General features: G+C 33.6%; 1 protein-coding gene across 1 annotated transcript in view; it reads left to right on the forward strand.

Annotated features, from left to right (window-relative positions):
* LOC131929962 (putative extracellular sulfatase Sulf-1 homolog) overlaps nt 1–13184 on the forward strand; it is a 49076-nt gene extending 35892 nt beyond the window's left edge. The window contains exons 6-19 of the mRNA XM_059286347.1: nt 893–988; nt 1705–1855; nt 2322–2497; nt 3080–3208; nt 3911–3976; nt 4883–5051; nt 5563–5773; nt 6526–6603; nt 7230–7390; nt 7966–8108; nt 8847–9019; nt 9898–10040; nt 10561–10675; nt 12572–13184. Coding sequence (XP_059142330.1) covers nt 893–988; nt 1705–1855; nt 2322–2497; nt 3080–3208; nt 3911–3976; nt 4883–5051; nt 5563–5773; nt 6526–6603; nt 7230–7390; nt 7966–8108; nt 8847–9019; nt 9898–10040; nt 10561–10675; nt 12572–12759 — 1999 coding nt within the window. The 3' untranslated portion in view covers nt 12760–13184. The remainder of the gene's footprint in view (nt 1–892; nt 989–1704; nt 1856–2321; nt 2498–3079; nt 3209–3910; nt 3977–4882; nt 5052–5562; nt 5774–6525; nt 6604–7229; nt 7391–7965; nt 8109–8846; nt 9020–9897; nt 10041–10560; nt 10676–12571) is intronic.
* Nucleotides 13185–14642: the final 1458 nt, after the last annotated feature.

The following is a 14642-nucleotide window of genomic DNA, read 5'->3' on the forward strand; positions in this document are numbered from 1 at the left end:
CCCCCCCCCTTCTCCTCCATGTGGACCTCATAATCGAATGACCCCTAAGTGAAATTCAATAATAAAAATTGTGTGTTTGGTTGCTGAGCTCATTTTGAATGTTCCTGGTCAACACGCTCTAATGGGTACATTGCTTGGTGTGAATGAAATCCTGAAAGTCAGTCATCAACCCATGTGGTCCCCTCATGGTTCACCACTATAGAACCCTCTATCTGCCCTTATCACTTAATATAGCTATGAGAGTTCGTCTCCCTTTGTTTACATACAAATATGAGATTCCTCCCACTTGTTTACATAACATTGTTTGGGATTCTTTCCCCTTGTTTACATACAATAGTGTGAGCTTCACTCCTGTTGTATACACAATACTATGAGAGGTTTTCTCCCTTGTTTTAAATTATGAGATATTCACTTCCTGTGTAAAATAATAAGAAATACTCTCCCCTTGATTAAAATTGTGAGAGATTTTTTCCCTTTTTTGTAATTATGAGAGATGATCTCCCCCTTGTTTAAAATTATGATATATTCTCTCCCCTTATGTAAAAGAATAAGAGATACTATCCCCTTGTTTAAAATTATGAGAAATTGTCTCATCTTGTTAAAAATGTATGTGATATTTTTCTCCCATAATTTACACACAATTATATGTTTCTCTCCCCATGTCTGCAGACATTAATGTGTTTCTCTCCCCTTGTTTATACAATTTATGTGAGTTCTTTCCCCTTGTCTGCATACAATTATGTGAGTTTCTCTCCCCTTGTTTATACAATTTATGTGAGTTCTCTCCCCTTGTTTACACAATTATGTGAGTTTCTCTCCCCTTGTTTACACAATTATGTGAGTTCTCTCCCCTTGTTTAAAAGCATCAGTGGTTCCTTCCCTTTCTCCCCAGGCCAGTGATGATGGTGCTAAGTCTGCCAGCGCCACATGGCCCAGAGGATGCTGCCCCACAGTACCAGCACATGTTTAACAACAACACAGACCACAGGTCAGTACACGCATAGGTCAGAGGTCAGCACACACATCACAGGTCAGTAGGTCATGCCATTGGTCAGTACACAAAAAGATCATTATACACACCACAGGTCAAACCATGTCATGGGTGAGTAGGTCATGTTATGAGTCAGTATAGACAACAGGTCAATATATGTCAGTTCATACCACAGGTCAGTAGGTCATGCCATTGGTCAGTACACAAATAGATCATTATACAAACCACAGGTCAAGTCATGTCTTGGGTGAGTAGGTCATGTCATGAGTTAGTAGACAGACAACAGGTCAGTATACTTGTCATAAGTCAGTGCATGCCAAAGGTCAGTAGGTCATGTCATAGGTCAATATACAGGCCAATACATAGGTAACAGGCACACAGGACTTACTGCAGTTCAGTAGGTCGTGTCAAGAGTCTCTAGGTCATCTCATGGGTCAGTACAGCCAACAACAGGTTAGTATGCAGGTCATAATTAAGGCAACTCACCACATGTAGGTCATGCCATAGGTCATCACAGATTCTTGGTCAGTGAACAGACCACAGGTCAGTACACATGGGAGGACACACAACACTCATACATACAGTACACAACACATGTTATACATCACACATCTCATATGACACACATCTTCACAAGCACAAGTTGTTCCATCTATTTTCGCAGACCACACACATTTGATCTCTTGAGATAAATCGCAGTTTTTAATCAACAGAACACCTGCATGGAACTACGCCCCCAACCCTGATAAACAATGGCTGCTGCAGAATGTCTATCCCATGATCCCGCAGTACAAAATCTTCACAGACCTATTACAGAGGCGCCGGCTCCAGACATTACAGTCTGTTGATGACCTCGTGGAAAGTGTAAGTTGTATTTCCTATATTGATTGATTGTATTTTACATTTTTTAGGTAATTCTTCTTTTGTGTCTTTGTTTTTTAGTTACGTTTAGTTCTTTTCATAGAATTTATTTTTATAATATAGTTGTTTTGATTTAAATTTTTATTGTTGCAGTTTTATCTTAAAATACTTAGGATTGGGTTTCTTTTATACAAAAATTGCAAGTTTTTTTCTTTTAAATCATCAGTTTATTTTGTTTTTTTTTGTTTATTTTTAAATTAATTGTTAGACAGTAGGTGTTTTATGCAATTTTTTTATAACTATGAATTTTTTTTAACTAATTGTTGAAATATGTCATGAAAAGTGTATTTATTAACTAAATTGTTTTAAGTGATTTAAAATTTGAAAACTGAGAGGTAGACACATTTGACAGGTAACTTACAGAAATTGTTGAACTTGATAAATTAACTTGACATTTTCTTATCGACAGATTGTTGAAGAACTTGCCATGCTGGAAGAACTTGACAACACCTACATCGTGTACACATCGGACCACGGCTACCACCTGGGTCAGTTCGGGCTAATTAAGGGCAAGGCCATGCCCTTTGACTTTGATACCCGTGTACCCCTCATCATTAGAGGCCCTGATATACATCCTGGAACTATGTAAGTCATTGTAGGTAATTAGTGAGTCATTTGTAAGTCATTATAGGCCTGTCATGTATGTCATTAGTGAGTCATCTGTAAGTCATTATAGGCCTGTCATTGTAAGTCATTAGTGAGTCATCTGTAAGTCATTGTAGGCCTGTTATTGTATGTCATTAGTGAGTCATTTGTACATTATTAGTTAGTCATTCCTAAGTCATTATGGGCCTGTCATTGTAAGTCATTAGTGAGTCATCTGTAAGTAATTTTAGGCCTGTCATTGTAAGTCATTAGTGAGTCATCTGTAAGTAATTTTAGGCCTGTCATTGTAAGTCATTAGTGAGTCATCTGTAAGTCATTATAGGCCTGTCATGTATGTCATTAGTGAGTCATTTGTAAGTCATTGTAGGCCTTGTAAGTCATAAGTAAACCATTTACAAGTCATTGTGATAAGATCACATTGTCCATGTTGATGACCTCATTGTCTAACTTGATGATCTTTTATTGTCCAAGTTGATTATCTCATTGTCTAGATTATTATCTTTTGTCCATGTTGATAATGGCTCTATTGTACTCACCAAATGACTAAATTGTCCAACACAGCATCTCCAACATAGTCACCAACATCGACATCGCCCCAACATTGATTGAAATGGCTGGGGGAACAGTCCCAGAGCACATGGACGGAGAATCTTTCCTCAAGCTCATCAAAACAGCCAAGGATCAAAGCAAGTGAGTTGTACCTAAACAGTTAGTCAACATCAAAGTTGTTGTTAATGTAAAAACATATAGCAAAAAGAAAAAAAACTCTTCCAACTACAGGTCTGAATAGTGCTTTTGTTTTTTAATCATTTCTCAAAACATTGATGTATATGATTTAATAGCAATGTATACTTAATGTTTTAAAACTGCTGAAGTTATATGATACCCCAGTTTTTAAACTGTTGTTAATGTAGTCTTTTGTGTTTTTTTAAAAACATTTATCCATAAGATTTGATTACAACACACACACCCTACTACCTACTTTCTGTAATCTTCTGTTTTTCTGAGCATTTTACTAAATGACATGATTTAATTGCAACACATAGGCCTACACTTTATTTTAAAACTGCTAAACCCATAGAAATGAGATGGCATGGTCGGATGGCAGCATTCATAATTGTTCACCCAAAAAGTCTCAAGTTTGCACCCAGTGTGAGAACCTATAGGACATCTCTGAGTCCACCCAGCTCTAATTGGTACCTGACTCATGTTAGGGAAACAAATACAGCTGGGCATAGTGCTCATCACACTATCCCCCAGTATGCAGAAGTGATTTAAACAGATGAACTCTACTTCAACTGCCCCTTGTGTCTTAGGCATGAATGAGAAAAGATGATGATGAAGCCTGTATAAAACCCTCTTTGATGTTGTTGATATTTCTGTCATCCCCAGCGTGGACAACCGTGGATTTGTGAGCACCCAGCCACCGTGGAGGGACACTATACTGTTTGAGAGAGGGTGAGTACACCAGAGCACATGCGCTCAAATGCTGGTCTAGATGTTACTCACAGTGTCTGACAAATATTAAATGTAAATTAGGAACAGATAATTTTTCTTTTATTTAAAAATTAATAGAAAGTAATGAAACAGAAATATTTATCAGAAAACTATAGAGAAAAAATAAACACATTTATATTAAATAATTGACAGAAAATGTTGGAATAGACATTTTTTTTTACTTTATCAGAAAACTGTTAGAGAACATGTAGGCCCCTAACTGAATTTTTTTTTTTTTTTTTTTTTTTGGCAAAATGACCGGGAAAATTTTGAAATAAATTTTTATTTGTTTATTAGGAAACTGACAGAGAAAATATTGAAACAGAAAATATTTTGTTTATCAGAAAACTGACAGAGAAAATGTTGAAATAATTTTTTTTTTAATTTATCAGAAAACTGACAGAGAAAATGTTGAAACAGAAAAAATATTTTGTTTATCAGAAAACTGACAGAGAAAATGTTGAAACAGAAAATATTTTACTTATCAGAAAACTGACAGAGAAAATGTTGAAACAGAAAAATATTTTGTTTATCAGAAAACTGACAGAGAAAATGTTGAAACAGAAAAAATATTTTGTTTATCAGAAAACTGACAGAGAAAATGTTGAAACAGAAAATATTTTGTTTATCAGAAAACTGACAGAGAAAATGTTGAAACAGAAAATATTTTGTTTATCAGAAAACTGACAGAGAAAATGTTGAAACAGAAAATATTTTGTTTATCAGAAAACTGACAGAGAAAATGTTGAAACAGAAAATATTTTGTTTATCAGAAAACTGACAGAGAAAATGTTGAAACAGAAAATATTTTGTTTATCAGAAAACTGACAGAGAAAATGTTGAAACAGAAAATATTTTGTTTATCAGAAAACTGACAGAGAAAATGTTGAAACAGAAGATGAAAGAGGAGGAAATGACGATCCTCAACCAACAAGGCAGCTCCAAACAGATGCACTACTACATCTCAGCCGCGGCACGCAAACAAAATGCTGACTGTGAGAAGAAAGAATTCCAGCCTCCATGTAAACCACAGCAGGTAAACCTGTTACTAGTGGCTTATAGTTATAGGGCTTCACTTAAAACAGTAAATCAGAGTGGCTACTTCTGCAATATTTTTGCTTTTTATTTTGTCTACTTAACTGGATAAAGCATTGTTTTGTTAGAAAACTAATTTTGATTTGGTGTCATCTCCTAAATGGTGTCACCCACCTTGATACACTAATGCATTTAACACATAGATAAGTTTATAATTCCTAGTTTAATGTTTGTTTAATTTGTAAACCACCTATAAATGGTCTGTATGTATGTTAACATTACGGTCCATTGGAGAAGGTGAAGTAGAGTTCTCCTGTTAAAACTGCAACAGCAACTTTGCATATAAAGGGATTGTGTGATCAACACTATGCCCAGCAACCTTTGCTCACCCTAATACGGGTCATGTACGCATCAGAATTTGGTGGACTCAGTAATGACATCATGGGGACTCACCCAACCCTAAATCTGAACTATTTACAGAATATATATATATTTATTTAAAAAACTTTCAGAAATGGTATTGTATGGAGCAAGACGGCGTACTTAAAAAGTTGAAATGCCGACACAACAAAACAAATGACAGTTCAGCAGTTTTGAAAGACCAGCCCCAGCCAACCCAGCCTATGACCTATACCTGTCCGTGTCGCTCCAGGAGACACAGGAAACAGAACAGACTGGAACGTCAGCAGAAGGAGTTCAGGAAGAGACACATCAGGGACAAGAGTGAGCTAGCACTTATTTGTTTTCTCAACTTACTTACTTAATCCTCATCACTCCCTGTGGAATGTAGGGCAGTAACAAATCTCCGCCATTCCGCTCTGTCCTGACAAAAAAAAGGATTTATTTTCTTTAGTCTTTTTTTTTTGTTTTAACAAGTTTAATCATTACAATTCGTTTATTTTAATTTTTAATTAATCAATTTAAATTAATATTTTTGTGATTGTTTAAATTTTTTATTGATTAATTCAAATTAATTTTAAAAATTATTTTAATATTAATTTTTGTGGCAGCTCTAAAGTATTGATTAGGTTACATAGCCAAGAATTTTTGCTGTCAAATTTAATAAAAAATACCAGCCTTAACTTTTAAAGTTTTTTTTTTTTTAACCTGACTGTCCATGAGGAAAGTGAAGTAGAGTTCACTTGTTTCTGTGACCTCGGCATATGAAGAGATGATGTGGTCAGCATCATGCCTAGCTGCCTTTTTACTTTCCCTAAAATGAGTCAGGTACCCATCAGAACTGGTGGACTAAAAGACGTTCTACTGACTTGAATCCGGATTTGAACTCAAGACTTTTGGGCTATAGTCTAGCACTCTACCACTAGGCCACAACATCTGACATACTTTATGCACTATACTATTAATAACTTAACAGTTTTACATTGGAAGAGTCAAATGTCTAACACTGGTCCGAGGATTACTAACTTTTTTGTACTTTTTGTGTTGCTGATGTAACATGTTCCATTTTGTGTCAGGAATGAACAAGCTACAGCGGTACAGAAGGAACCTGGAGACCAGCGTGGCTCTTGCGCCTTTATTTAACGGAACATTCCGTGAGTTTCCTTCTTCTTCTTCTTCTTCGTTCTTAATTATTAGTGTTGAAGAGGATCGAGATTTATCTGCCAGTGGGTTTGAACTCGAGACTTTGGTAGAATTTATCAAACATGAGCTTTTTGCCGACTCGACCACGCCTCCAACACAATTAAGCGTTACGTGTCAACTGGTTATGCGCCATTGAGGCCATTGACTCCGATTTCAGCCTGCTGTTCTGTTTGGATTTGCTTCCATAGCCTTTGTCCAACCAAGAACAAACTACAAGGCAGCAGTTGTTTAAATTTGGAGTTGTCTCTCCTAGAAGAGTGGCTGTCCCCAGCTAACGAGCCTCATCTGCCCGAGGGTTCGAACTCGAGACTTTTCGGTTTAGCAACCATGAGCTTTACCGACTCGACCATGCCGACCCCCGTGAGTTTCCAACTTGATAGAACACATGAGACTATGGAAAAAAAAACAAATTTCTTTTTTATTTTATCTTGGTATATTCATTTGAATGTTGGTGTTTATTTTTTAGGCGTTTTTGTGACAATGCTAAACAGACTGTGTAGAATTTTAGTTTAACAATAAAATTTATTTGATCTTGATAAGAAGCATTTTGAATGTCACTATGCTACTTTTTTATTAGCTGGTTTTGAGGCGATGCTAAACAGACGGTGTAGAATTTTATCCAATCAGTCGGTCACGTGTGACCTTGACATCTATCAAAAGGCCTCAGAATGGGAGAGCCACAAGGAGACTGTGGACACTATGATCAAGGAGTACAGAAAAGCTCTGGAGGACTTAAGGGTGAGTTTTTCATGAAATATATTTACATGTAAACTCATATTCTTCAACATTGCATTGTGTTTAATTGAACTTTTTTTAAATTAGTTTTTCTTTAAAATTCATATATCATCATCATCATTGTTCCTTTGTGGCCCCCTGGAGAGCAAAGGACTGCAATTACACATTTGGACTCGGTTTTGGGCTACTCCCTTAATCTCCCTTAGTAACGTTCAATCATTTGTGAATGTGATAAATGTTAAAGTCTTTAGTTAATAAGCATAAGACATTTTAATTGCTGTGTACTTTAAAAAAATATTTTGTTTTAAAACCTGCATGAACGTTTTGAAAAACTTAAAAAAAATTATTTAAAAAAAGTAAGATTCACACTCTTGAAAAAAGATGGAGGATAGAATTTTTTTTAAGTGGCAAGTGGTGTTTTGTAGGTTATGAATGTGAGCAAGTTATAGCGAAACAGAAGATTAATCCCACAGAAGATTAATATGACCAAAGATTAATGTGATAGAAGATTAACATAAGAGAATAACTGTGACAGATTATTAAATTGCCAGAAAATTGATTTAACACATTTCACACAGGATATTCGAAGACATCTCAGAGAACAGAAGCCTCAGGATGCCATCGACCATGAAGAGGAGGAAGACGTCAGCTTTGATTTCAAGGATCATGAGTTCTGTGTGTGTGACGAGATGGGGAACGTCATCGAAACTCGCAGAGGGAAGTGAGTTGTCTTAACCTATATTTGTCACTGACATTAAACCTATATTTTTATCACTGATGTTAAACCTATATTTGTCACTGATGTTAAACCTACATTCATTACTGACATTAAACCTATATTCGTCACTGACATTAAACCTATATTCATCACTGATATTAAACCTATATTCATCATTAACGTTAAACCTATATTCACCACTGACATTAAACCTACATTCATCAATGACCGTAAACCTATATTCATCATTGACTGTAAAATAATGTTTTGTCACTGACATTAAACCATCATTGACAGTAAAACAAGTGAACACAATTGTAGTGGGTAGAAAATGTAAAACATCTGTTGTTTTTTGTACATTTTCACAATAGGGCTTTTCAGATAAATGTAGGTTGTAGAGAACCATTTTTTTGGAAATTTTGTGTTAAAAATTAAAGCTTACAAAAATTTGAATGTTTTTAAATGATTTCAGTGGTGACAGCACAAAATATCCCAGGAAAATATTTCTCCAACCAATTTCTCAGACAAATATATCCCCAAGGACAAAATATTCCAGAGGACAAAAGATTTTATTACAAAATATCCTAAAGACAATATATCTCTGACAACAATTTTTATCTTTTCTCACTTGTATCATCTATCCCCTTGTTAATGAGTTCCACCTGGTCATGTCTTAAGTGCTGCTTACATTACCCAGACACTCACCTGTGCTTGTATTGAAATCACTTTGAACTGTTACAGGAAGATTGACAGCAACCTCACCCTACAGGAGGAAAAAATTCTCAACCAGGAAGAACGTAAACGTCTGAGACGGATGCGGAGGAAACGTAAACAAAGCAACTTTTGTAACATGAAGAGCATGAACTGCTTCACACACGACAACGAACATTGGAAGACCCCGCCCTACTGGAACTGTGAGTGTTAACCCTTTCTTGCTCATTACCTTTTTCCTTTTAAAACAATTTTGTTTTAATGGTGAATTGAGTGTTTATGTGACAGCGTGGCCCAGTGTTTGAACGCTAGAGTGTTAACTTGAAAGTCTTGAGTTCCCATTTGGGTTAAAGTCAGTAGAATGTCCTTGAGTCTATCCAGCACTAATTGGTACTTAACTCATGTTTGGGAAAATAAAGACAGCTGGGCAAAAGGCTGACCACACTCTCCCTTCATATGCCGGGGTAACAGAAACAAGTAAAACTCTACTTCATTTACCCCTTGGGCCGTAAAGTTTAAAATGGAACTTTAAAATGTAGTGTTGAGTAATTAAATATTCAAAACTAAAATAAAATGCATTCTTAAAATGTTTTCAAAATTATTTCAACAAAAAGTCTTATTTAAAGAGTTTTTAACTTTATGAATGAAATTACGATTGTAATGTTTACCTTGTAAGTAAAGCAAATAACAGGGCTTAGCGTGTTTTACAAGCTGCTGACGACTTTTCAATTTATTAAATGTTACATAACAAAATACACATCTAGCTGCTGCCTAAGTCAGAAACTGGGAATTCCAACACTGCCTTATTAATTCCAAACTGATAACTTAATGGGAATACCAACACTTCCTAATTAGTTCTTAACTCCTCCATTGATAGAAATACCCACACTTTGTAATTAATTCCTAATTCGTCTCTTGACTGGAAAACCAACAGGTCCTTATTAATTAGTAATTCATCCATTGATGGAAAATAGCAACATTTCTTTAATTCCTAATGAAGGGAATACAAACATCTCCACCTCATTAATTTCTCATTGTTCCTCTGCTGATTGATTTCCCATTGTCCCTCTGCTATTCCCAGACGGACCCTTCTGCTTTTGTGCCAACGCCAACAACAACACGTACTGGTGTCTGAGGACCATCAACCAGACTCACGACTTCCTCTACTGTGAGTTCATCACATCTTTCATGAGCTTCTATGATCTCAAGAAGGACCCTCATCAGGTAAGTGATTACATCCTTTATGTAATTCTATGATCTCAAGAAGGACCCTCATCAGGTAAGTGATTACATCCTTCATGTAATTCTATGATCTCAAGAAGGACCCTCATCAGGTAAGTGATTACATCCTTTATGTAATTCTATGATCTCAAGAACTTCATCAGGTAAGTGATTACATCCTTCATGAGCTTCTATGATCTCAAGAACTTCATCAGGTAAGTGATAACATCCTTCATGAGATTCTATGATCTCAAGAAGGACCCTCATCAGGTAAGTGATAACATCCTTCATAAGATGCTATGATCTCAAGAAGGACCCTCATCAGGTAAGTGATTACATCCTTCATGAGCTTCTATGATCTAAAGGACCCTCATCAGGTATTATAATTTATAGTCCATCACATTCTTCATGAGATTCCATGATCCTCTTTGGCTATAAATTGACAACCTTTAGTATTCTCTTGCCATTCTGAACTGACTCTATTCCTCTGTGTAATTTACCATTGACATTCTCTCCTCCACAGCTGAAGAATGTGGTGACCGAACTAAATTACGGCATCATCCAGCAGCTTCATGACCAGCTCAAGAAATTAAAACACTGCAAAACCAGTAAAGATTGTTACATCCGCAGTAACCAAAGTAAGCATACAGGTTAACTGCTATGTTATTCTTACCTTGTTTTTAATTTAATCCCAAAGATAAATTTTCAGAGGTTAATTGTTATCCAAAGTAAACATATTGAATATGGACTTACTTAGCTTTTTCTTTTTCAATTTTATTTTCTTACTACACAACTAAGTTTACTGTTGGAAAACTATTAGTGGGCAGCACTACACCCCACAAACTACTGACTATGCCTGCTCCCTTCCCCATTCTACTTTCTTACACCACCCTTCTTTAACTTTAAAGTTCTTTTTTTTTTGAGCCCAACAGTCCATGGGGCAAGTGAAGTAGAGTTTACCTGTTTCTGATACCTTGGCATATGTTGGGATAGTTTGAGCAGAACTATGCCCAGCTGCCCTTACTTTCCCTAATGTTAGATAGGTACCCATCAGAGCTGGGTGGACTCATGAACATTCTGCTGACTTGAAACCGGACTCGACTTAAGACACTTAATTAGCATTCTAGCACCCTACCTCTAGGCCATACCGACCCCCATCTTAACATACTACTTATCTATTGTGTCAAATAACCTGTATTCTTAATATCATTCCTAGTTACAATTTCCCTAAAGTTTGGAATTAATAGAATTAATAAAATATTGAAGGAATATTAATGTAAGAGGCTAGTAAAGTATTACAAAAATTATGCTACAAGCATGCCTCACCGTAACACACCAACCAAACACACCATGTCATCTATTCTCACACTGTAACTCCTGCTCATTACACAAAGGAGGAAGGGAGAGGAGTGTCTATAAAAGTCTGAAAGAAACACTGGTTTTAACTTTCACACGTTTAACAATATACTTAGACTTAAATACAGAAAAAATGAGAATCGAATTTTCTTTTTCATTATATTATTTTTTAATTTAGCCTTACATTTAAAAACATACATTTTAAGTCGATATAACATAAAATTTAATGCCCCAAAACGGTTAATTCCTTAAAAAAATCAGTTGAAAAAAAACACTAAATACAATTTTTATGTTATCTGACCAAAAATCAGAACAATGTATCAAAATGGCAACACAAAAGGTAGGGTTTTTATTTACCGAGCTTGGGTAACATTATGGTTTTTGCATTATGCATTTTTTTCCTAAGGTTAATTAAATTTATATGCTTTAAGGTTGTATCCATTGATTTCAAATGCTTTGGCTCTTTAAGAAATGCAATATTTAATTTTAAAAAATAGCCTGTGACAAAATGTGTTTTACTTTACTCTTTACAAAAATATAACTTACAAAGTCAATAAAGGGCCAATAATCACAATTTTCTGCTATAGAATAAAAAGTAAGGAATTAATTGAGTGATTTTAAGACTTGAATATGAAGATTATTTTAATTGTTGGTATTAATGTAACCTTTTGCTTAGTAATTAAGATGTATATGACTTATTTATAGCCTAATAAATTTTGATTAAAAAATTACTGAATTTATAGCACAAAAAGATTCTGAAAAATGAAAAGGTACCAAAGTGGCAAACTGAGCAAAAAGTTTTTAATTTCCCACAATTTTTTTTTCTGATAGTTTCTTTATGCTTTAATTTTCTCCAACTTTTTACAATTATATTATTTATTTTTATTAAATAATTTCTAATCAAATTAGATTTGAAATTTTTCTTTGTCATTAGATAAACTTAAATGCAAAGTTGAGAGAACTCACTTGAATAGAAACAGGAATTAACAATAACTTACTACGAAGAAGCTTTTAGTATATATGTTTTTAAAACTTATTATATATTTAACATATTATATGTTCTAAAACATGCAACAAATTATTAAAAAATGCATTTTTTTTTTTTGGATTTTTATTTTCTCAAATATTATTTTATAAAGCAAATTCTTTTAATTTTTAATTTTTTTCCCCCCCCCCAGAAAATCGATTCCCCCATGACCCAGACTGGAGTGGGCGTGAATACCTGAAAAATGCAGCCAAGAGTAAAGTGGTACAGCCCATAGAGGATGACTACTTGGATGATGATTTAGAGGAGGAATACTATTACACAGATAACAATAATGGGAGACAAGCTACTACAGTGAAACAGGATAATGATTATGAATGATCTCCCTTGAATGTATGCTTTGTATGAGTGATGTGATTGAAGGTTTGTCTGTTCGAAATGTGATAAATTACCCCTGCCAAAATGTCCTGACCCAAGAATTAGTCTTGTGTCTTTGAGCAGAGTAAGTCTATTGTACAGGTGAGCCCATGAAAAGAATGAAGATTGTTGTTATTTTTAATTTATTGTGAATGAAACTTGGTGTATTGTATAAAATGTATTCAACAATAATGTTAATAGTTCAATTTTTGTTCCTATGCTGACTTTAACTTGATAGGTTGCTCTTTTGAATTTAATTTTTACCCTCCACATTAAGCTACCTGTAAGAAAACAGAAAAAAAGTGAAACATCATAAAATTAATATGAATTTTATAATTACTTTAATTAATTTTTTAAAACAAATTACATTAAAAATTACTGTTTTAACAGTTTGACAGCTAAAGATAATTTATACAAATTAATTATGTAAATTTATTTCTGTATCTGTGGTTCTTCTTCACCTGTGAAAACATGCTGATCACATTTCCTCCATTTTTACCAAACCAATTTTTTTTGTCAAACTTGACATTTATGTCAAGCTATGACAATGCAACATGACATGAGCTTTGACATAATTAGTTTTTGAATTAATTAAAAATTTAAAAATAATTAAGATTGCTAAACAATGTGCTAAATATTTTAAAAGTATTTTTTAATAAGTGTTTAAGCCTGTTAGTATTTTGGCTCGTTTACATTTAGAGATTGGGCTAAATTTTTCAAACGTTCAACGTTCTATATTTTAGAAAAAGCTTTTATTCATTGTTATAGAGACGAAAGTGCATCATTAAATTTAAAGAATTAAATTTTTTTTTTAAATATGTATAAAATGTGTTATTTAACAAGGTTTTTTAAAATTTATTATTTAAAGTAGAATCTTTTTCTCTTAAGTTTTTTAATTCAATAATTTTTTATATGAGCAATATAATAATTAATATATCTTATTAATTAAAGTTACCTTGGAAAGCTTTAGTTTCAATGTATTTAATACTTGTTATTTGGACAGCAATAATTGTTAAAATATCAATAAATTGTTACACATTGTTTTTCATTGAAGCATATCAAATTTATGAAGTTTTAAGTCCACCCAAAAATGTTGAACAGTTTTATATTTTTCTCTCAAATAGATAGTAAAAAAAAAATTGAGTTATATATATATGCATACACACACATATTATGTACATTTTCATCAAATAATAAAGAAAATAAATAAGGTCAAAAGAAAAAGATATTCCATGTTTAACAAAATGGTATCCCTCTCTTTATTGTAATAAATATATTTGCTAAAGTATGTTAAGTTGTAATGTCATTTCAATGCAATAAGTTTTGAATTTAAAATTTCATGTTTACAAATGCATTTTAAGATGTATTATTTATAAAGCTACTATGAAAGTAACCTTTTAGATAAATTCTATCTATACATGACTTAATCCTGTTGATTTATATTGTATATTTATTGTCTGTAAATTTATGTTCATTGCTATTTCCTGGTTTGTATTTCTTGAAAATTTTGATTTAAGTGAATTGTAAAGAACATGTTAAAAGAAAACTGCCATATCATTTTGTTGTTGTATTAACGGCATACTTATTTTTTTTTTCTTTAGTAAGATATTATAGAATTGTATAGTCATAGAATTGAAACAATAGTTTGATGGTTAGAACCTCAGAGGAGGTAACTCAGATTAACTTGATAGAATGGAGTAACTAAAGGGAAGCTACTCCAATCTGCTGAAGTTTAGAGTTCAACCTACACAGAAGTAGATTTAATATTAAACAAAAAATAACAATACTTTCTTCAAGTACATGTTTTATATGCTTTTTATGACTACAAGCATTAATATTTTGTGTAG

Source organism: Physella acuta, unplaced genomic scaffold (assembly GCF_028476545.2).
Source record: "Physella acuta isolate Inbredline_101_S28 unplaced genomic scaffold, ASM2847654v3 ptg001699l, whole genome shotgun sequence".
Lineage (NCBI taxonomy): Eukaryota > Metazoa > Mollusca > Gastropoda > Physidae > Physella > Physella acuta.